The sequence below is a fragment of the Sciurus vulgaris genome (assembly GCF_902686455.1).
Source record: "Sciurus vulgaris genome assembly, chromosome: 17".
NCBI lineage: Eukaryota > Metazoa > Chordata > Mammalia > Rodentia > Sciuridae > Sciurus > Sciurus vulgaris.
The window spans coordinates 52851697-52875115 of NC_136478.1; the positions used below are offsets into that span (position 1 = coordinate 52851697).

The window sequence follows — 23419 nt, forward strand, 5'->3', positions numbered from 1 at the left end:
GCCGCCGCAGCCTCTGTGCAGTGGGACCCACGGACCGACGGCTGCACGCTCCGACCGAGGCTCGGGCGCTGCAGAGGCCCCCAGCCCGAGCCCGCGCCTGAGCCCGCCCTGAGGCCGCCGCCCGCCCACCCGCGCCTCTCCCCACGGAGCCGCCAAGATGGGGGTAGGTGCTGGGGCCCGCAGGGCGCAGCGCGCGCGCCTGTGTGTGTGTGTGTGTGTGTGTGTGTGTGTGTGTGTGTGTGTGTGACATTGTGAGTCCAGTGACATTGGGTGTGTGCGAGGACCGGGGGCTCTGAGACCCCTGCGCTCGGGGACCAGGTCTTAGGGGACCTGTGACCCCGCTGACCCTGCGGGTCTATGTGGTTGTGCGGCTGTGGCTGGGGTGGGGGGACGCCAGATCAGAGGGGGTCTGTGGCGCATGTTGGCATGGCTTTGTGTGAGGGGATCCGTGGGGTCGTGGGCTGGCCGTTAGCATCTCCGCCTGACCTTGTGTGGTTGCATATATGCAGTTGCAGGATTGTGTGTGGCATGAGTGCGTGTGTGAGCTCCTGACTTTGTCAGGCCCTGTACGCACCGTCTGCGGGTCATCTGTGGCCCCAGTGGTGTCTGGGTGTGTGCGAGAGCTGTGTTAGTACAGTCTGGGTGTATAGAAGCCCCTGATCCCCTGGTTGGGTGGAGATAGGTCCAGGCTGGGAGATGGACACCAGATGACCTCTCTTTCTCCTTCCAGGCCTGGTTGGGGGCACTCCGCAGTGCACCCGCCCAGGGCTGCAGAGTGTGGCGTGCAGCCCCTAATCTGGGGGAGCAGGCATGAGGGACTGGGAAGAGGGGGAGGAGCAAAAGGACCATAGCTGAGTCCCAGCCCCTGGCTGAGGGTGTGAAAGTGCAAATGTGTGCTGGGGAGTGTGCGCACCTGCCATGTCCTTGCCTCTGTGTCCGTGTGTCCTTCTCTGTCTGTGAGTCTCTCCAGCAGATGCCGCCTCCTTCCCTGGCTGAACACCTGACCCCTGCAGCAGCCCTGGATTCCTCCCTGTGTGTCTGGGTGGGGGGTCTGGCGTGGGGAGTCAGGGAAGGAGGTGGGTGGGTTAAGGTAGGTGGGATAAAGAGAGGGTCGGGATGGGAAAGGTTGATAAGAGGAAGCAGGAGAGATGGGGAGAAAGATGGCGGATGGAGGCTGATGGGCCTAGGGATGGAGGTGGGGGATGGGGCTGCAGATCTGTGGGTTGGGGTGGTGGGGGGGGGGTGGGGAGAAGAATTGGGTGGTTGGGAGGACACAGGGAGAGAAGCAGGGAGGTGGGAATTAGTGATGACTTTCAGGTAAGTGGACTGGAGGAGGGGAGCATGGGAAGATTGGGGGAGAGGACTGACACCAAGATGCCTTAGAGAAGGTAGGGGAGGGGGGACCTCAGGGAAAAAATGGAGACAGGAGGGGAAGCAAAGGATTTAAACATGAGAGGGAGAGACAGACTCATGGAAAGAGAGACACAGAGAAGATGAGACTCCAAAAGAGAGAGATAGATATAGAGACAAAGAGACATGGAGACATAGGCAGAGAGACTTGGAAAGGTAAAGTAGGACAGGGAGAAAGACAGATAAAAGGAGAATCTGAGGCTGAGGGGGAGACACACGAGGACAGACGTTTCCCATCCAGAGACAGCAAAGTCAGCTGGAATAATAGGAAGAGGAGAGGGCAGAGGGGCGTCAGGGAGAGGCACTCAGAGATGTGGGCCACAGGCACCTGAGGTGGGGGACTGGAGAGCAGAGGCCCAGTAAGCTGTGCCAGAGGGAGACCACATGGAAAATGGCAAGGATCAGCAGATGCCATCTACAGGGAGACAGGAGTGTCCCCACACTCAAAGGTGCTCCCTCCCCACAGTGCGCCCATCTGGGCCTCCTGCTTTGACTGGGAAAGCCTCAGTTCCCCCATTGCAACAGATGGAAGTTGACCCCAAGGCAGTCTGGCCATGGCAAAGGCAAAGGGGAGCCCAGATTCACCTATAAGGGGCCTGGGAGTCCCAGCTTTCCTCCTTGACACAGGAGTCCAGAACCCATCCCCCTTCCCCAGACCCAGGAATCTGGCTCTCCAAACTCTCCTCCTTCAGACTTAAGAATCCGGGCACCCAGCCCTTCCTCCCTCAGACCAAGGGGTCCAGGCCCAGCCTCCTCCCTCAGACCCAGAGTCCAGGCCCAGCCTCTTCCCTCAGACCCGGGGGTCCAGGCCCAGTCCTTCTCCCTCAGACCTAGGGGTCCAGGCCCAGCTCTCCTCCCTCAGATGTGGGGGTCCAGGCCCAACCTCCTCCCTCAGACCTGGGGTCCAGGCCCAGCCTCCTCCCTCAGACGTGGGGGTCCAGGCCCAGCCTCCTCCCTTAGACCCCGGGGGTCCAGGCCCAACCTCCTCCCTCAGACCCGGGGGTCCAGGCCCAGCCCTCCTCCCTCAGACCCAGGGGTCCAGCCCAGCCCTCCTCCCTCAGACCCAGGCATCAGGCCCAGCCCCAGGGTCTCACAGGGACCCAAGCATCAGCTCCCTAAACTTCCCTAAGTCTTCAGGGATGGGCGGCAGATTTCCTGCCCCACTTCTACCAGACTCCCATCTACTCCTGCTCCCACCTTCCTGCTCACTTCTCCAGCTTGACCTCATGATTTGTTATCTCCACATCCCTCCATCCATGTGTCTGTCGCATGGGGGAAGCTGAGACCCCACTCCCTGGCACAGAGCTCAGGATGGAGGATCTGCCACCTCCTTATCCTCCAAGCCTCTGTGCCTCTCAGACGCAGTGCTGCTGCAGGGCTGGCCAGGGGCCAAGCCTCTGTCCCACCCTTGTACCCCTCCTTGGGGCTACCCCCAGACTACAGCCCTCCCTGCACCCCTGGACTCAGCCTACAGGTCTAGGGGCAGACAGCAGGCAGTTCAGGCCTCTACAAGGTCACGAGGAGATTAGCGCTGAGCTGCGCTGAGCCTTGGATCCCAGCTTGGCTGTGGGCCCGTAGGATCTGTCAGCAGCCCTCTGCAGGCAACCGGCCTCAGCCCACCCCTCCTGCCTGCATGGGACACTGCCATTCCCATCTTCCCAGGCCCCCAAACTGGAAGTTCATTCCCTTCCCCTTATACCATATCCAGCTTCTGCCTCTTGTTCCTCTGTACCCCAAATCCCACTCAGCCCCTACTCAGTCCTCCAGAGCCTCACTGTGCCCACTCCTGTTCAAGATTATCTCTGGCTCCCACCTGCCTCCAGGAGAGAAGCTAAGGTCCTCATCTTGTCTGTCAAGGCCCTCAGGACTGCCTGCTTGTGCACAGCAAGCTGTCCCCCGCCAACCCTAGCCCCTGTCTCAGCTGTGACCAACACCTGGACTGCCCTTTCCTCTCCCTCCATGCCAGGCCTGTGGGATCTCCCAAGATTTACTGGGTCTTCTGCATGAGATGTCCATAGAACAAAAAAAAGGTCCAGAAAATAAAGCCAGCCCAAGAAGACAGAGGAAGTGATATATGGGAGACCTAGAACAGGAAGGTGGACCCAGAGAGAAAAAAGAGGAGAGAGAGAGAGAGAGAGAGAGAGAGAGAGAGAGAGAGAGAGAGAGAGAGAGAGAGAGAGAGAGAGAAAGGCAGGGGGGAATCTCCCAGGTGATGAAAGAGACAAACAGGCACACACACACACAAACACACACTCACACAGAGAGAGATGGGGGGGGGGGGAGACAGGGTGAAACGAGGAGGGAACCAGGTGGGGACACAGGGAGCATCATGAAGGAGACAGCTTGAGAGAAGATAGAGACACAGTGACAGAGTGAGATGGAGAAAGGCACAGAGAGACCAGAAACACTGGTCCTTAGAGACAAACTGAGGCACCAACAGGCAGCCCCTTAAAGAGAACCAGACAGACAGAAATAGCAGACCCTGGAAGGGTCACCAGGAGACGGAGACAGACATCATGCAAGAGAGAAACAGACAGAAACGGAATCACAGAGAGATCCAAGGACAGAGAGCGAGACAACTAAAGTGATGGGAGAAAGACCAAGGGAGAGAAAACAGCTTTGGAGGGATAATGATATGAGATAGGAGAGAGAAAGAGACAGAGACTAAGACAGCAATAAGCCAGAGATGCAGAAATAGATCTGCTGAGACGATCAAGAGACAGGCAGAGGGACAGAACGTTAGGCATAAAGCCAGAGACAGACCTGGAAAGAGAGCACAGGAAGGTTGGATGGACCCAAAGAGAGGGAGAGACAGGCAGAGACACGCAGAGATGAGGAGACAGACAGAAGGACCCATGGAGACAGAGAAAGAGAGAAACCAGAGACCCTCAGAGACAAGTCCCAGAGACGCTTGGAGCAGAGACCGTGAGGGCGATCGGATGACCAGACGCAGGGATTCTGAGAGATGCCCAGAGACACCAGGTAGAGACAGGGAGACCTCGGGCGACAGATGGAGATCCCCAGAGACAGCCCCATGCCCAGAGGTAGAGACACAGGCCAGTGGGGGAGGCAGGGCTCGCAGGGCCGGTGTCCCTCTGGAACCCCTTCTCGCCCGCAGTCTGGTGGCTCTGACAGCTATCGTGTCGCCACCTCGCAGGACAAAAAAGATGACAAGGGCTCGCCCAAGAAGAGCAAGGGCAAGGAGCGCCGGGACCTGGACGACCTCAAGAAGGAGGTGGCCATGGTAAGCCCCGCCTCACCCCCTGCGCTCCCCTCGCCCGCAGCCCGCAGGCCCCGTCTCACACCTCCCCTCTCGACCCTCAGACGGAGCACAAGATGTCCGTGGAAGAGGTCTGCCGGAAGTACAACACGGACTGTGTGCAGGTGAGGCCGCCGGCCAGCACCGGGGCCTGGACCCGGGAGGAGGGCCCGGGCCTGGAGGCCTGGGCACCTGGGTACCAGGGAGGCGTCGGGATGCCAGGGCTGCTCAGGGAGGGTTCTCAGTGAGTCCTGTGTCCCCTAGGGTCTGACGCACAGCAAAGCCCAAGAGATCCTGGCCCGGGATGGGCCCAACGCACTCACGCCACCGCCTACCACCCCAGAGTGGGTCAAGTTCTGCCGCCAGCTCTTCGGGGGCTTCTCCATTCTGCTGTGGATTGGGGCCATCCTCTGTTTCCTGGCCTATGGCATCCAGGCAGGCACTGAAGACGACCCCTCTGGCGACAATGTGAGTGCTCTCCTCCCTGCCCTCGGCAGGACTTCACACATTTAGGGACATAACTTACACACCCCTCAGGCCTCCTGTCTCTTTAGACTTTTCAAAGCCTAAAATCACCAATGAGAGAACTAGATCAGGTACAAGGAAAACAGAGGCTCAGAAAGGCCAAATAACTTGTCCAAGGTCACACAGCAGGAGGTGTGAGCTGAGGTTCTGTCCCCAGGCTGTGTCACCACAGCAACCTTGGGGATGGACACCACCAGGTGGTCACAGCCAGATAGATACCCAGAAGGTTAGTGAGTATACTCAGGTACTTGCCGATAGGTAAGAGCCCATCTGCCCAACCGGGGACACCCGTGGGACATGATCTCCACAGTTGCCATGCCTGTAGACAAAGCCACACACAGAGGTCCTCGCACATGTGCCTACATATGCATGCAGAATGAACACGGTCGGGCACATTGGGACACAGATTCAAACACTACTACATAGTTCAGACACGTGAGCACAGACGGACACACAGATGCAGACTGTGAGACAGAAGCAGACCAACAGAGACAGACTGAAAAAGAGAGAGACAGAAAGATAGAGATCCACAGAGACTCAGCATCCCACAAATGTAAGGCCAGTGCAGACAGACAGACAGACACATGGACAGACAGTAGCATACACCCAGATTCTTAAATATAGGCAAGAAGACACACACACACACACACACACATACACACGAGAGAGAGAGAGAGAGAGAGAGAGATACAGTCCCAGAGACTGAAACACAGCCAGATACAGGAAGAGGAACTCAGACAGACAGACAGACTCAGACACACAGATTCTCAAATGAACAGATACAAACCTGTTGACACAAGCTCCCTTCCCAGAAACCCCACAAACGGGGGTGGGCGCTGGTGGGGAGTGGCTCTGGCGGCCATGACCCATGCCCCTGCCTCTCGCTGCAGCTGTACCTGGGCATCGTGCTGGCGGCTGTAGTGATCATCACTGGCTGCTTCTCCTACTACCAGGAGGCCAAGAGCTCCAAGATCATGGAGTCCTTCAAGAACATGGTTCCCCAGGTAAGGAATGCCCAGGAAGGGGCCAGAAGGGTGTGGGCAGGTGGGCAGAGAGTCAGGCAGTGACCTCCAAGCTGAGGGAGTCCGGGAGGTGACTCTTCTCTGTTCCACCCTATAGCAAGCACTAGTGATCCGGGAAGGTGAGAAGATGCAGGTGAACGCTGAGGAGGTGGTGGTCGGGGACTTGGTAGAGATCAAGGGCGGAGACCGAGTCCCAGCCGACCTGCGAATCATCTCAGCCCATGGCTGCAAGGTGGGCCTGGGCCCCAGCTCTGCCCTCCTCACCCAGGGGTCCAGAGTCCAGGCCTCCTCCCTAAGACCCAGGGGGGTCCTGGCCCAGCCCTCCACCCTCAGACCCAAAGATCCAGGTCCAGTCTTCCTCCCTCACACCCAGGGGTCCAGGCCCAGCCTCCTCCCTCAGACCCAGGGGTCCAGGCCCAGCCCTCCTCCTTCAGGATCAGGGCATCAAGATCCCAGCCCCAGGCCTAAGAGACCCTCAAGTACCTTGGGCCTTGGCAAGTAGCCGGGTCCCCTTCACACCTTCATGTTCCCATTCTCTGGCCTCCCAGATGCCCCTGGCCCACCTGGGCACCTCCAGGGACACAGACTTCACCCTAATCCCCCCAGACACATGCCCTCTGACCCCAGGCCTTGGACAGAGCCTTATCTCTACTGCCCCTGCCTGCAGGTGGACAACTCTTCCCTGACCGGCGAATCTGAGCCCCAGACCCGCTCTCCCGACTGCACACACGACAACCCCTTGGAGACTCGGAACATCACCTTCTTTTCCACCAACTGCGTGGAAGGTGAGCCAGGCGTGCTCGGGACACCCAGGTGGGGCAAGCAAAGGGATGTGCCTCGGGGATCAGGTCCCTGACAGCCTTCCTGAGCCTCACCCCACCTGCCCAAACCTACCCACCCCACAGGCACAGCTCGGGGCGTGGTGGTGGCCACTGGTGACCGCACTGTCATGGGCCGCATCGCCACCCTGGCCTCAGGCCTGGAGGTGGGCAAGACGCCCATTGCCATTGAGATCGAGCACTTCATCCAGCTCATCACTGGTGTGGCCGTCTTCCTGGGCGTCTCCTTCTTCATCCTGTCCCTCATTCTCGGGTACACCTGGCTTGAGGCTGTCATCTTCCTCATCGGCATCATCGTGGCCAATGTCCCAGAGGGTCTGCTGGCCACCGTCACTGTAAGACTGGGCTCCTGGGTCTGAGGGAGGAGGGGCTGGGCCTGGACTGCCGAGTTCTTGATAAGGACAGCTTGGGCCTCTGTCCCTGAATGAGGAGGGACCTCCTGATCCACACAAACAAACAGAACACCAGCAAACATCTTAAGAACCACTGCAGGGCACAGAGCTCTACGATGCTATCACTTTCTTTGACTCACAAAGTTAAGATGCACACGCTCATGCAAAAAGTCTGAAGAATAGGTCAGGTTCAAAAATAAATGGTCTCAGCTGGGTGTGGTGGCTCATGCCTGGAAGCCCAGCAACTTGGGAGGCTGAAACAGGAGGATTGCAAGTTTGAGGCTAGCCTCAGCACCTTAGTGAGGCCCTGTCTCAGAAAAAAAGGGTTGGGGATGTAGCTCAGTGGTAGACACCCTGAGTTAAATTCCCAGTACCAAAGCGGGGGGGAAATCTAACAAAGAGATGTGTGAAAAACTAATGCGCTCCCCCCCACAACCAGTTATCAGCCCACCCCAGAAGTATTTGGTGGGTACATTCATTCAATGTGGTTTTCTTTTTTCTTTCTCTTTTCTTTGGGTTGCTGGGATGAAATCCAGGGCCTCATGCATGCTAGGCAAGTGCTCTGCCACTGAGCTGCACCCCCAATCCCTTAATGTTGTTTTCAAGGTGAATGGGGCCACCCTAGGACTACTATTCCGCTCCTTGAGTCTTCTGTTCTATTTAATGTGTGGTGCTAGTTTTGCCACATTAGCATACTCAGAACTACCACACAGTCAGGCATGGTGCAGCACACCTGAAATCCCAGCCACTCAGGAGGCTGAGGCAGGAGGATTGCAAGTTCAAGGCCAGCCTCAGCAATTTAGCAAAGCCCTAAGCAACTCAGCAGGACCCTGTATCTAAATAAAATATAAAAAAGGACTGGGGATATCACTTGGTGGTTAAGCACCCCTGGATCCAATCTCCAGTACCAAAAAACAAACAAAACAACAACAGCAGCAACAACAAAACCCACACGTCAAAAGGCATTTAGCTGGCACGTAATACATGCACAGAGGACTGCGTGTACTGTGAGCAAGCAATTTGATGATGCAAATGGAGCTCACCAGGTCAGCTACTCCCAGGTTGAGTCCCCCAGGAGTCCCCTCCTGACCTTGGGGCCCACAGCCCCCAACAAAGAGTAATCCCTAAGTATGGCCTCTATTTTAGGGATTTGGAGGGTTTATAGTGCTGGAAATTGAACCCAGGCCCTCACACATGCTAGACAGCACCCTGCCTCTGAGTTACAGCTTTAGCCCCTAAATCTGACTTCTAATAGCATAAACTAAGTTTACTTTTTTTCCAAATTTCATATCAAAAGGATAATTCCATACGGGCTCTTATCTTTCTCTTCTTGTTAAACATTTGAGCTTAAGCCATTTAGTTGGAAGCAGTAATAATTTATTCTTTTATACCGATGCATACTATTCCATCTCTGATTCCCCAACATATCCTTCCTCTGAGTGGACTCTGGTTGTTTCCAGTTCGGGCCTATTATAAATCTTACTGCTGTGAACATTCTAGTATGTGTCTCTAGGGGCACAGAGGGCCTGTTTCTGTGAGTCTGTACCTGGGGGCAGCATTGCTGGATGGTACCTAATCTTTTCAGGCCACCTTGGGCTTGGCAGGTGGGCTGTGAACATTTGTACCTGCAACTCACCTGCCCTTGCACATCATCCAGGTGTGTCTGACCCTGACTGCCAAGCGCATGGCTCGGAAGAACTGTCTGGTGAAGAACCTGGAGGCTGTGGAGACGCTGGGCTCTACATCCACCATCTGCTCAGACAAGACGGGGACCCTCACCCAGAACCGCATGACAGTGGCCCACATGTGGTTTGACAATCAGATCCATGAGGCTGACACCACTGAGGATCAGTCAGGTGGGTGGGGCCCAGGGCAGGGGTGGTGGGCGCCTGGCCTCAGGAGCCCCTCGCTCACACGCGCCTCCCACCTCCAGGGACCTCCTTCGACAAGAGCTCACACACATGGGTGGCCCTGTCCCACATCGCTGGACTCTGCAACCGCGCTGTCTTCAAAGGCGGACAGGACAATATCCCTGTGCTCAAGGTGGGTGCAGCCACCCCCTCCCTGCCCCCCGCCGTGCCTGCCACCATGCCCCAGGCTCCTGCTCTAACCCCACTCTCTCCTACAGAGGGACGTGGCCGGGGATGCCTCTGAGTCTGCCCTGCTCAAGTGCATCGAGCTGTCCTCTGGCTCCGTGAAGCTGATGCGTGAACGCAACAAGAAAGTGGCCGAGATCCCCTTCAACTCCACCAACAAATACCAGGTACAAACTTGGGGCTGCCCAGGGCAGCCAGCCTGGGCCTCGGTTTCTCTCTGACACCTGGACAGCAGTCACCTCTGCCCTACTGTCCTGCTTTGGGCAAGATATTACTTGCAGAGCCTCAATTTCCCCATCTGTAACATGGGAATAATAGCAACTGACCGTGGGGAGAGGAGCAGACTGCAGCTGAGAGTAAGAGGTAGCGTGAGATCTCTGTTGAAACGAGACGCAGAGGAGCAAAGAACTCTGCTTAGCAGAGGGTGGACCCCAGCCAGGGGTCTCGGGCATAGCAGCAACTTTCACACATTCCTCAAATTTTTTTTGAGCAGCCACCACACTGACCCTGTTTTAGGTCCTGGGGGTGCATGTGGTAGAGTGCAAAACAGTGATGTTCCTCCTCTCTGGAACTGACACTCTAGTGCTAGAAGACAAAGTCATGAGGAATTACTGTGCTGAGGGAGGGAGCCCTGCAGGTATCTGGGGGAAGGGTGTTTAAGTAGCAGATGGTGTGTGCAAAGGCCCTGAGGCAGGAGCGTGGCTTGTCTGAACAACATCCAGGAAGCCAGAGTGGTGGGAGGTGAGGCCAGAGCCCATGGGGTCTCTTGGGCCATGGTGAGGATTTGCTGTAACTCTGAGAAGGACATGAGCCAGAAAGAGGGCTCTGAGCAGAGGAGAGATAAGACTTGACTCACGTCCTTTTAAATAGCTTCACGGAGATATACTTCACATGCCATGATCATCTATTTAAAGTGTGTAACTCAACAGTGTTAGTGTATTTATTCACAGATATATGCACCACCTACATAGTCAGTTTTAGAGCATTTTTATCACCTCAGAAAGAAACCCCACACCCCTTAGCTATCACCACCCCCTCTTCCTCCACTCTCCTAGCCCTAAGCAACCACTAACCTACTTTCTGTCTCTATGGATCTGCCTATTCTGGACATTTCATGAAAATGGAGTCATACGACACATGGCCTTTTATTGTCTGGCTTCTTTCACGGAGCCTCAGACCTTCGAGATCCATCCACGCTGTGTATCAGAGCTTCCTTCCTCTTTTTGACTGACCAAGCTTCTGTCCAATGTATAGACCACGCCGTGTTTACCCCCGCATCCACTCACGGTCCTTTGGGTTTCCACCCTTCGGCTCTTAAGAGTAGTGCTACTGCCGACATTCTTTTTGTGCCGACACGTATTTGCATTTCTTTCTGAGGATGCCCAGGTTATATCATAACTCTGTTCAACTTTTTGGAAAACTACCAAATTTTTCTTGGTGCTGGGTATGGAACCCAGGGCCTCATGCATGTTAGGCAAGCACTCTGCCACTGAGCTGCACCTCAGGACTGGCTGCCGTGGGGAGGGTAATCTGGGGACCCCTGTGTGGGATGATGGCAACCGGGCTGCGGATGGGGGCAGCAGCAGGGATGAGAACAGTTCAGATTCTGGCTGCCTTTCAGAGGCACACTGGTCAGATTTAGAGCTAGATCAGGTGAGGGAAGAGAAGGAGTGGAGTGAGGCAGAGAGAGGGGCATGTAGCCCAAGCTGGGGTCCTCTGGGAGACAGAGACAGAGATGGAGAGAAGGGGGGTGGGGAAGAGCAGAGATTGCGGTAAGACTCCAAGGAACAGAGCTGGACATCTGTCCTGCACCCGTGGCTCTGGGGGGCGGGGACAGTGCTCTCCCCTCTGGGTATGGCTCAGTCACACCTGCCTCTGTGCTTCTCAGCTATCCATCCATGAGACCGAGGACCCCAATGACAACCGATACCTGCTGGTGATGAAGGGCGCCCCGGAACGCATCCTGGACCGCTGTTCCACCATCCTGCTGCAGGGCAAGGAGCAGCCGCTGGACGAGGAGATGAAGGAAGCCTTCCAGAACGCCTACCTGGAGCTGGGCGGCCTGGGCGAGCGTGTGCTCGGTGCGCCCGCGGGTGGGGCACGCCGCGGGTCAGGGGCTGGGCCTGCTCTCTGGGCTCCTTGGGTGGGGAGGAGTGTGACGCTGCCCAGAGCCGGGCCTGGCTCAGAACAGGGACTCCCAGCATGCACTGCGGCTGGGTGAAGGCAGGCCTGGGCGGGGAGAGGGGACTGGCTGGCTAGGGAGACCAACGGTGGGGCATCCGGGCAGCTCACGCCCCCATCCCACCCTGCCTCCAGGTTTCTGCCATTACTACCTGCCCGAGGAGCAGTTCCCCAAGGGCTTCGCCTTCGACTGTGACGACGTGAACTTCACCACAGACAACCTCTGCTTCGTGGGCCTCATGTCCATGATCGACCCTCCCCGGGCAGCCGTCCCTGACGCCGTGGGCAAGTGCAGGAGCGCAGGCATCAAGGTGTGGCCGGAGGGAGCTGGGGAAGAGAGGGACCCGGGTCGTGGGGAGAGGCCAGACCATCCCTAAAGCACAATGCCTGCAGGTCATCATGGTCACAGGCGACCACCCCATCACCGCCAAGGCCATTGCCAAGGGTGTGGGCATCATCTCTGAGGGCAACGAGACCGTAGAGGACATCGCCGCCCGACTTAACATCCCCGTCAGCCAGGTCAACCCACGGTGAGCCACCGTGCCAAGCTCAGGATGCTGGAGAGCCATTGGGAGTCTCTACAGGCTTCCCTCTGGCCCGGCCTTCCTCTGGGCTGCTCACCCCCTTCCTTTTTGGGATTCCTCAGTCTGCTCGCCACCTGGGACCCATCCTCTGTTTTCTTGTGAAGGTGGCTGCCTAGTGCCACAGCCACAGGGGCTAGCACGGCGTGGGTCATCTCCCAGCTTGGCCGCTTACCACTGTGTGACCATGGGCAGTTCACTTAGCTTCCCTGACCCTCACTTTCCTCCTCTTTAAAATGGTCGACTAGGGCTGGGGGTGCAGCTCAGTGGTGCAGCACTTGCCTAGACCCTGGGTTCCATCCCCAGCACCAAAACAAAATAAAATAGGGGCTGGAGTAGTGGCTCAGTGTGGCTTAGCATGTGTGAGGCACTGAGTTCAATTCTCAGCACATATACATACATAAAATAAAGGTCCATTCACATCTAAAATACACATATATTTTAAAGTGCTAAAAAATAAAATAAAATAAAAGACTGCCTAACAATTGCTACCTCAGAGGATTTAATGAAGCCCCATATTTCTGCCTCTCTCTCTTCTCTGTTCAGTCTCTGTGTCTCTCTCCCTTTTCTGTTTTTTTCCAACCATCCTCATGCCCACCTGTAGCTGCCGCCCTTACTGCCTGTCTAGCATCCATATTCCTCCACATCACTGGCCCTCAGTCCTTCCTGACATCTTCCTCCTGCCCCACTCGCCTGTGTCTCTTTGTCTCTGGTCCCCCAGTGACCTCCTCCTTTCTCAACCCTGGACCTCTGGCTCTCCTGTCTGTGGTCCTGCCCGTCTGTCTCTCGTCTATCAGTCTGTCTTGTCCTTGAACGCTTGCTCTTCCTGTTCTTCTCAGGGACGCCAAGGCCTGTGTGATCCACGGCACCGACCTCAAGGACTTCACCTCTGAGCAGATCGATGAGATCCTGCAGAATCACACTGAGATCGTCTTTGCTCGCACCTCCCCGCAGCAGAAGCTCATCATCGTGGAGGGCTGTCAGAGACAGGTGAGCTCTGAGCCCTGGGTCTGAGGGAGGAGGCTGGGCCTGGACCCCTGGGTCTGAGGGAGGAGGCTGGGCCTGGACCCTGGGTCTGAGGGAGGAGGGCTGGGCCTGGACCCTGGGTCTGAGGGAGGAGGCTGGGCCTGGACCCTGGGTCTGAGGGAGGAGGGCTGGGCCTGGATCCCTGGGTCTGAGGGAGGAGGCTGGGCCTGGCCCCTGGGTCTGAGGGAAGAGGCTGGGCCTGGACCCCTGGGTCTGAGGGAGGATGGCTGGGCCTGGACCCCTGGGTCTGAGGGAGGAGGCTGGGCCTGGCCCCTGGGTCTGAGGGAGGAGGGCTGGGCCTGGACCCCTGGGTCTGAGGGAGGAGGCTGGGCCTGGACCCCGGGGTCTGAGGGAGGAGGCTGGGCCTGGACCCTGGGTCTGAGGGAGGAGGCTGGGCCTGGACCCTGGGTCTCATCCTTACCCTCTTTCCCTCCAGGGAGCAATTGTGGCTGTGACTGGCGATGGTGTGAACGACTCCCCTGCTCTGAAGAAGGCTGACATTGGGGTGGCCATGGGCATTGCTGGTTCTGATGTCTCTAAGCAGGCAGCCGACATGATCCTGCTGGATGACAACTTCGCCTCCATTGTCACTGGTGTGGAGGAGGGTGAGTAGCTGGCAGTGGCTCTGGAGACTTGGGTCACTGAGGGGGCCAGGGAGGGGTGAGGAGAACAGTCCAGAGCTGCAGGGACCACAGAGTGCCACAGGCCCAGGTGCACCTGAGTTTGCCCTTTTCAGTCTTCCCACTCTCTGGCTTGAGGGCTCCCTGGGGTCAGGACTGAGCTGATGCATTCCCAGGTGCCTGTGTGGCCGGGCGCAGGTACTGTCTGGTGGGCGAGGCCAACTTGGAAGCATGTAAAAGTCCTCCCCAGTGCAGCCACCGGGAAGCACAGGGACCTGAGGCTGTGGCAGCCACTGCCCCTGCCTGGGCTGGGGGTTCAGGTAGTTTCCCAATTGGGCAGGACGACAGAATAGAATCTGTGGGTGGTGCTGGGAGTTTCCCATGCAGGGACAGGAGTCACAGGCAGCGGGAGCTGTGCCCCAGCATGGTGGGTAAGCCTGGGTGTGCGGCCAGGCCTGTGTTGGAGGGGCGCCCGGGCTCCTCCAGTGACAGACACAGCCACCAAAGGGGCTGGTTGACATTTCATTTTATTCTGATGATCATAGTAATTCATAATTACAGAAAATGCAGAACTACAGAAAAGATTAGAATCCCCCATAACCTCACCATCCAGAAATAAGTGTTGCTCCTGCTTTGGTGATTTTTCTTTCTATTTCTCTCTTCCCCCATCTGAAATATGGCTACCACAAAAAAAAAAAAAAAAAAAAAAACTCACAGTAAAGCTGAGCCCAAGTGACAAGTTAAGTGCCCTGACCCGTCTCCTATGTCCCCAGCCCACTAACCTTCTGCCGCCCCTCTTGTATGTACATGCAGCGCGCATGCTCACAGGTCCTGTTCTGGTTCCGCCCAGACGCTCCCTAGCTCCTACCTTGTGCACCCTGCAGATGCCAGGCGTGCAGCTGTGAGCAGTGCAGACATGGTCCCTGCTCTCCCAGGTGTGGGGAGACCCCTCACCCAAAGCAGCCAACAATAGAGAATGCGACAGGTGCGCAGAACACAGGGCACTCTGAGCGCTAAGGACGGGAGGCCTACCTAGACAGGTGGACAGGAAGGCCTCTCTGAAGAGGCCATTAGGGGACGTTTCAGCGATAAGCAGAGTGAATGGCATTGTGAATCCCCTGCCGCCGCTGCCCAGCTCCAAGTGACCAGCAGCCAGCTCCTTGAGTCTCTTCCCCACCTGCTGACTTGTGGGGAAGCAACGAAGTCATCATTTCACCCATGAGGAAGGGGCAGTTGGCGAAGAGCAGCCATTGCCAGGAGAGAGAAGGGCTGTCAGCTGGGGGCACCCAGGGCTCTTTGTTATGCAAAGGTGATCAGGATCTAGCCCTCTGAAGCCAGTGGGGCCAATACTTTTTTAAAACTGTTACTTAAAAATTATACCTGTTAGTGGGGTACCATGTGATGTTTCAGTACAAGCATACATGACGCAATGTTTCAATCAGGTTAAGCACACCCGTCTCCTCAAACATTATTTCTTCATGGCAAAACTAGTCAACGTCCTTTTGTCCTAGCTTTTATTTTATACTGGGGATGGAACCCAGGGATGCTTTACCACTGAGCTACATCCCCAGCCCTTTTTATTTTTTTAAATTTTGAGACAGGGTCCCACTAACATGCTTAGGGCCTTGCTAAATTGCTGAGGCTGGGCTCAAACTTGAAATCCTCCTGCCTGGGCCTCCTGAGTCACTGGGATTACAGGCATGTGCCACTGTGCCTGACTCTTCTAGCTTTTTGAGCTATGCAATACATAACTTGTATCTGGAGTTACCCAGCTGTGCAAAAGCCCACCACAGCTTCCTGCTCCTATTTCTTTCTTTCTTTTTTAAAAATTTTTTTGGCGCCAGGGATGGAACACAGGACCTTGCGTGTGCTCAGCAGGCACTCTAACAGTGAGGTACATCCCTAGTCCCTGACCCTTTAAGAGTAAGTTAGCCCCCATTGATCAACGTCTCCCCATCCTCCCCATGAGATCACCCGATCACCTGTGTGTGTGTGTGTGTGTGTGTGTGTGTGTGTGTGTGTGTGCGCACGCGCACAGAAGCATGTGTGGTGAATATGCTGAGTGACGGCTTAACCTCTGAGCTACACTCCCAGCCCTGAGATCAATATTTTGAGATTCTGTACGTAGAATCAGTGGCACTAGTCTTTCTGTGCCTGGCTTATTTCACTCACTGTGATCTCCAATCTCATCCATGTTGTTGCAAATGACAGGATTTCATCCTTTTTATGGCTGAATAGTATTCTGCTGTGTTTTGTACCACACTTTATTTATTCATCCACGGATGGACACCTGTGTTCATTCCAAGTCTTGACTGCTGGAAAGAGTCCTGCAGGAAACATGGAAGTGCAGACATCGCTTCCAAAGCCTGTTTTCCTTTCCTTTGGGTGTGTACTCAGGAGTAGGAGTGCTGGATCCTATGGTAGTCCCATTTCTAGGTTTTTGAGGAACCTCCATACTGTTTTCTGAAGTGGCTGTTCTAATTTACATTCCCACCAGCAGTGTGCACGGGTTTCCTTGTCTCCACCTTCTCCCCTTTTAGTTCTGATAATAGCCAATCTTAGGTGATAACTTAGTGTGGTTTTATTTTTTTATATTTTTTTATTTGTTGGTACCAGGGATTGAACCCAGGGGTGTTTAACCACTGAGCCACCCCCAGCCCTTTTTATTTTTTCATTTTGAGATAGGACCTCTCCAAGTGGCTGAGGCTGGCCTCATACTTGCAATCCTCCTGCCTTAGCCTCCCAAGACACTGGGATTACAGTGGGGCACCATGGTGCCCAGTTTATTTTTTATTTTGGGACAGAGTCTCATGAAGTTTCCCAGACCAGTCTTGAACTTGACATTCCCCTGCCTCAGCTTCCCGAGGAGCTGGGGTTACAGGCATGTGCCACTGTGCTGGGCCTGATCCCGTTTTAACACACATACTGTGAGAAAGGTGATGAGAGATTTTTGCAGAGATACACACCTGTGTGACCACCAGGCTCCAGTCAAGAGAGACACACACCCACCCCCGATTCAAGTGTGTCTCCTCCCGGTCTGCGTCGCTCTTCTAGAAATAGCACCACCCTGACTGTCAGCTCCACGGATTAGTGTCAAACCTTAGCTACATGGGATCACACAGTCTGGAAGCTCTGGGGTCTGGCTTTTCTCACTCAGCAGCACCCGGGGTTCAGCCGTGGGGTTGCTGCACTGGTCTTCCTTTCTTTCCCTTGCTGCCCTCTGTTCCGTGGTATGGGTATTCTGATTCCTTCACCACTCACCCGCCATGGTGTTGGGTTGGCTCTGGTTTGGGGCCATTATGAATCACGCGATGGTGAACATTATTGAACGTGGTTTCTTGTGGGCAGAAGTGTTCATTTCTCTTGGGTAGAGGCCTGGAAGTGGGGTTACTGGGTCAATGGAGAAGGGAGATGTTTAGCTTAGACAGAAACAGCCAGACAGGCATCCACAATGGGTGTATTTCAAGATGGTTGAGCAGCGGCAACATGGTCAGAGGTCTGTGTGCGATGTGGGAAGGTGGGGCAGGGGCGTGGAAGGGATCCAAGCACTGGGCTGGGAGGGCCAGGGTACGAGGCTCCCTGGCAGTGGCTTCCAGGCTCTGAGCCGACCCCTGCCCCCACAGGCCGCCTGATCTTCGACAACCTAAAGAAGTCCATCGCCTACACCCTCACCAGCAACATCCCCGAGATCACGCCCTTCCTGCTCTTCATCATGGCCAACATCCCGCTGCCCCTGGGCACAATCACCATCCTTTGCATCGACCTGGGCACAGACATGGTGAGTCAGGCGCCACCCCTAGGCCCAGGAGGGCAGAGTCCTCCCATCCCTACTCACCCAGCCTCTCCCACCCAGGTCCCCGCCATCTCCTTGGCCTATGAGGCTGCCGAGAGTGACATCATGAAGAGACAGCCCAGGAACCCTCGGACAGACAAGCTGGTCAATGAGCGGCTCATCAGCATGGCCTACGGGCAGATTGGTGAGGGCTGGGGCCGCCTGCTGACGGGCAGGAGCACTCGGAAGCCTTGTGCTTGCCTGGCAGGGTGGAAGAGGGTAGGCCCAGTCTGGGGGCTCTTTGGGAGCAGGGCTGGAGCCCCACTGTCTCTGTCTTCTCCTCCCTGCTGCGCAGTCTTAGAGGTGCAGGACAGTAGCTCCTGAGGGTGTCCTAGCAAAGCGGAGGCTTCGCAGCAGTGGTCAGAGACCTGGGCAGCTCGTGCCTGCGTAGAGGGCCTGACGTTCGAGCGCCAGGGTCCTCCAGGGTTTTGCAGTGTTCAGGTGGCCAGGGTCACATGGCAAGAGCTTCCAGGTCATCTACCCGGAAGAGACCCCACCCTGAGGCCCCTGACCTGGATGATCATCTCAGGGCCTCACCGCCAGGATCTCCAGAGATGTGGCTTGAGCAAGAGGACTGAGGCGGCCCGCAGACCACCATGAAGGCCTGGAGGGGTCTCGGTTCACTGGCACCTGAGCTCTGAGCTCTCCCGGGTGCCCTTCTCTCCTCTCCTAGGGATGATCCAGGCTCTTGGTGGCTTCTTTTCCTACTTTGTGATCCTGGCAGAAAATGGCTTCCTACCCGGCAACCTGGTGGGCATCCGGCTCAACTGGGATGACCGCACCGTCAATGACCTGGAGGACAGTTATGGGCAGCAATGGGTGAGCAGAGCGGGTGGGCATCCTCCAAGCCACAGAGGGGCCTCAGCTGAGCTGTCCCAGCCACGCAGGGGCCACGTCCTATAAGGACCCCTCCACCCCAGGGGCAGCACTCAGACCCTCGCCCAGCACACAGGACCCCAAGCTCTTGGCCCAGCATACCCTGGGCATCTTGTCCTAACTACCAGCCTTCTAGGCCCTGCCAGCCCTTCTTCCCTGTACCTTTCTGTCCCTTCCAAGACTGGTCTATCTGTCTCCTCTCCCTGGTCTCTGGGAGACCACAAGAGCCCTGATCCTTTCTCTTTCCTCAAACATCTGCCTCTTGCCCCAGGGCTATGAGCCCCGAGAAGAAAGGTGCACCTGAGACCCTGGGGACCCCATGTAGGGAGCGAGGCAGATGAAGGACATCCAGGCTGTGGGACAGTGGCCTGGGCCATGGTCACATGACAACACCTGCGCCCTCTTCATTGCTCCACAGACATACGAGCAGAGGAAGGTGGTGGAGTTCACCTGCCACACGGCCTTCTTCGTGAGCATCGTGGTGGTCCAGTGGGCAGATCTGATCATCTGCAAGACCCGGAGGAACTCGGTGTTCCAGCAGGGCATGAAGTGAGGGCCAGTGCTACCAGAAGGCCACACAGCCGTCTGTCCTGTCCCTGTGTCTGTCTCTGTCCCTCCCCTTGCCTCTGAGCTGCCTTTCTCTCAAGGGTCACATGTGTCTTGGATTCTCTCTCTCCGTCTGTGGGTGAGGTGGCCCAGGTCCCCAGATCTGCTTTACTTTTTTGTACCACTGCCTCTGTGCATCCATCCCTCTCTCTCTCTTTCTGGGTCACTTTCTCTCCACTTCTCTTCGTCTCTGTCTCTGGAGTCTCTCTCCCTCTGGGGTACAGCTCTTCTCTGGGTCTCTGCCCCCGTCTATGCACACGTCATTGTCTCTGGGCTGCCTCTCTCCATCTCCCCTTTGGTGCGTCTCTGGGGCCTGCACCCTTGTCTCTGTCTCTGGGCTGGGGGCGTGGGGGTGCGGAGGTTCCTCCGGCCCAACCCTGCCTCACCTGTGTCTCCAGGAACAAGATCTTGATCTTCGGCTTGTTTGAGGAGACAGCCCTGGCTGCCTTCCTGTCCTACTGCCCTGGCATGGACGTGGCCCTTCGCATGTACCCCCTCAAGTGAGTGCCCTGGGCCCCAGGACCCCCACCTCCACACCCTCCAGGAGCCCTTCCTTGAGGGACATGCTCACAGGCCGAGCCACCAGCCCCAGACCTCAGCCACGGATCTCTGGACACCCCCACTGTGTCCCCCATTGCGGCCTCTGTTCTGATGCCACCAACCTTCCCCCTTGGGCCTCCTCCCAGCGGTGAGGGGAGGGGACTCTGCAGCCCCAGGCCGCCCAGGCCGGGGGCCCGGGGGGCCATGGGACATCGCTGGACTCACGCCCTCGCTCCCTCCCTCCTCTGCAGGCCCAGCTGGTGGTTCTGTGCCTTCCCCTACAGTTTCCTCATCTTCGTCTACGACGAAATCCGCAAGCTCATCCTGCGCAGGAACCCGGGGGGTGAGGCGCGGCGCGGCGCGGCGCGGGGAGGGCCGCCAGGGGGCGCGCCCTGCCTCCCCCCTCCCTCCCATCCTCCGCCTCTCCCAGGGGCTGTGCGTCTGTCCCTTCCGTCGTCTTTGTCGCCTTTCCTCGTGTCGGGGATGCTGTCTCCATCTCGCTCTCTCGCTCTCTCTCTCTCCAGGTTGGGTGGAGAAGGAAACCTACTACTGACCTCAGCCCTGCCGCGTCACTGTCCCCTCCCTGTCCCCAAGCCCAGGACGCTCCCTCCGGACCCCCCATTTTGTATTCTGGGGGAGGGGCCCTCTCTCCCTGTGGCCCCCGGCCCCCGCGTCACCTCCCGCCCCCCCTGGCTGGCTTCTCTCCCCCACGCCCCGCCTCCCCCTCCCTCTTTTCTGTGCCTCCCCCTCCTCAGCCCTCCCGCTGCCTCCTCGCCCCTCCCTGGGCTCTTTTTTACTCCCCCTCAGCCACCCCCCGACGGCTGATGCCATCTCTGGTTCTGGACAATTATCAAATATATCAGTGGGGAGAGAGAACGGGCGAGTGTCACGCTTGCTTTCTGGCCGGGACCCCGGGCGGGACTCACTGCGGGTGGTTCACTTGAGCCCACTTGAGCCTGACACCAGCTTGGGAGTCATGGGATCTCAGGGTCCCGGAATCGTCCGCAGAAGTTAGAGGGAGAGCGGCTGGCACTGACCAGGTGATGGGATTAGGGGATGAGAACAGGGAGATGGAGGGGACTCAGACTTGGGATGGCAAGGGCGGGGGCTCATGTTGGAATAGGACCCGAGGAGACCATGGCTTTGTGATAAGGGTGCGGGTGATTCACTTTCACCCCTTCTAAGCACTATGAGGGTCTTAGCTTATTTAATATTCACAAGGTAGGAGGCACAGAGAGGGAAAGCAACTTGCTTATGGTCACACAGCTAGGAGGAAACAACAAATCTGGGATCTGAAGGGACGCTGTGGGAGCTCTAGGTCACTATGCTAATCCACCTGTACCCAGATCAACTTTCATACATTAAAGCGCACAAATCTTAAGGGTACAGGTCAGTGATTTTAAAATTACATCTGTGCAATCACCACCCCAACCGAGGTGTAGAACATTTCCATCTGCCCAAAAAATTCCTTTGTGCCCCTTTCCAGTACTGCTAGATCCTTTCCAAAGCTCTTGTGTCATTTTACATCCAACAGTGTATAAAAGTCCCCAGTTGCTCCTCACCACTGCCACCACTTGGTATTGCCTGTCCTTTTAATTTTAGCCATTCTGGTTGGGCAGTTTAACCATCTCCCTTGAGGCTGCCTTTCCCACACAGTCCAGAGTGCAAGTCAGGCAGGGACTGGGGCCAGAACCAGTGCAGGAGTCCGGTGGCCAGGAACCGAGAGCCCACGGGAGTGCACTCTCTCTCACACTGTCAGCCCCTGAAGAAGCTCTGGCGCAGAGTGGGGAGGCATCGGGAGGGCAGGGGCCTTATACGAGGACCCCTGGTAGCCCCAGGACAGCCTGGTCCTGGGGGAGGGGGAGCTGCAGAGCTTGGACTCTCCTGCGACCCCTCACACATGGCTTCATTGATCGAGTGCAGGGAAGATGCATGCCGGGACCCAGAGAGGGGAGAGTCTTCCTTGTGGTCACACAGCAGCGTCCATCACCCAGGTTTCTAGCTGCCTGTGCTAACACCTTCCTGCCCTCCCAGCTCCACTTCCTCAGACTTCAAGAGGCAGGAAGGAAACCTCAGGCTGAGGGGACCTCAGGGCCAGGGCACCCTTCAGCTCCCAGCACCTGCTAATTCAGTCAATCTGCCACAGAGCCCTCTCTCAAGAACCCCAAAATTCCCATCCCTTACATCTCAGCCTTAGGGTCCTCTCTCCCACCTGGTTTCAACGGGCTCCTTTCCCAAATGTCCCCCCCCCCTTTTTTTTTTTTGGTACCAGGGATTGAACTCAGAGGCACTTAACCACCGAGCAACACCCTCACCCTTTTTTAATATTTTATTTTGAGACTTGATAAGTTGCTCAGGGCCTCACTAAGTTGCTGAGGTTGGCTTTGAACTCAAGATCCTTCTGCCTCAGCTTCCTGAGCTACTGGGATTACAGGCGTGCCACCACCATGCCCAGCTCTCAAATGTTCCTATGTCCAGACCCTAACTCCCCAAATAACTTGATCCCAAGATCCTCCCGCCTTCCCATTCGGAGAGCTCCTCCCCACAACATCCCTCTCTGCCTCTCCACCATCTGCCACTCCTGCAGCCCAATCCCCAGCCATGGCCAAACCATTTGGTGGCTCCAGGCCTCTGAGCAAGTACTGGTGGCTTATGGGACGAAAGGGCTTTCACCCCACACTCATAAGGAAACTCAGCAGCTTCCACAACAAAAGGAAAACTCAGATTTTCCAAGGCTGTCATGGGAAGAGGCAGCTGGGCATTTACCGCCAACCTAGTTCCCAAGATTCCTCTGCTCCCTGGAAGCCCTGCACCCCCATCACTTTGAATTCAAGCACTGCTCCCCCCATTAATGCTCAGGCCAATTGTCCATTCACAGTCCTCCATGGAATTCTGAAGCAAGGCTGGACCAAGTTGGAAAATCTAAACCAAATTTACTAACAGCCTCTGGACAAAAAGGAAACCACCAGTAACTAGTTACTGGCCAGTAGTTAGCCAATTGGGTCTTCAAACTCTTTCAGCTTCATCTTGGGACCCGCCCAGCAGGGGTGGGCTTCTCTGCCCATCCCAGCAGCCCCTTTGACAGGAACTACCTTCCTCAGTACCAGGGATGTTTCCCGGCAGGCCTCAAAGTACAGGGATGAATCTTGGAGTTCAAAGATTCACCTGGATTCCCACGTGGGTACTGCCCTGTGGCCCCACCAGGTTTGGAAAACTGGGGTCTCAGCCCAGTAGGGAGCCCAGGCATCCCCACCACCATCCTGAGGCCCTGCTCTGGGGCTTGCAGTGGAGGAATTTGTTTAAAGAGCCCCTGCTTACAACACAACCATGCATGTCCAAAGGGAGAGTAGCCCCTAACATGTTACTACTGCTTGAGGAGGCTGAACTCTAGAAAAACCCAGAACAATCACGATAATGTAGAGGTAATTACAATGCCTACATTTATCAAGACTTGTTCAAGAACTTTACATGAACCATTTAACTGAAACATAACCCCAAGAATATGGTACCATTAGGATCCTCCAGTTCCCATAAGACACTGAGGTTCAGAGAGGTGATGAGGTTGAAATCACAAAGCCTGGATTTTCTCCTGAGTCCAACTCCAGAATTCCAGC

The 23419-nt window shown here is 56.3% G+C and overlaps 1 protein-coding gene across 2 annotated transcripts; it reads left to right on the top strand.

Annotated features, from left to right (window-relative positions):
* ATP1A3 (ATPase Na+/K+ transporting subunit alpha 3) lies at positions 1–20681 on the top strand. Of its 2 annotated transcripts, none has more exons than XM_079118046.1 (23): positions 1–163; positions 4529–4654; positions 4735–4794; positions 4934–5137; positions 6085–6198; positions 6314–6448; positions 6884–7001; positions 7122–7390; positions 9105–9303; positions 9381–9490; positions 9576–9710; positions 11432–11624; positions 11860–12035; positions 12118–12254; positions 13145–13295; positions 13768–13936; positions 17575–17729; positions 17805–17928; positions 18457–18602; positions 19078–19208; positions 19664–19765; positions 20057–20148; positions 20330–20681. In XM_079118046.1, exons 1-23 carry the CDS (start codon positions 158–160, stop codon positions 20356–20358), a joined length of 3081 nt encoding a protein of 1026 aa, XP_078974172.1. In that variant the 5' UTR covers positions 1–157; the 3' UTR covers positions 20359–20681. The 2 variants fall into 2 exon arrangements, with proteins under 2 accessions (XP_078974172.1, XP_078974173.1); XM_079118047.1 differs by having other exon boundaries at positions 4568–4654.
* The last annotated feature ends 2738 nt before the right edge of the window (positions 20682–23419 follow it).

Bases quoted from the DNA above. Each gene is read 5' to 3' on its own strand.
- ATP1A3 (XM_079118046.1), top strand. The intron at 9,491-9,575 runs GTGGGTGCAGCC...TCTCTCCTACAG, and splicing joins ACAATATCCCTGTGCTCAAG to AGGGACGTGGCCGGGGATGC. The intron at 13,296-13,767 runs GTGAGCTCTGAG...CTTTCCCTCCAG, and splicing joins TGGAGGGCTGTCAGAGACAG to GGAGCAATTGTGGCTGTGAC.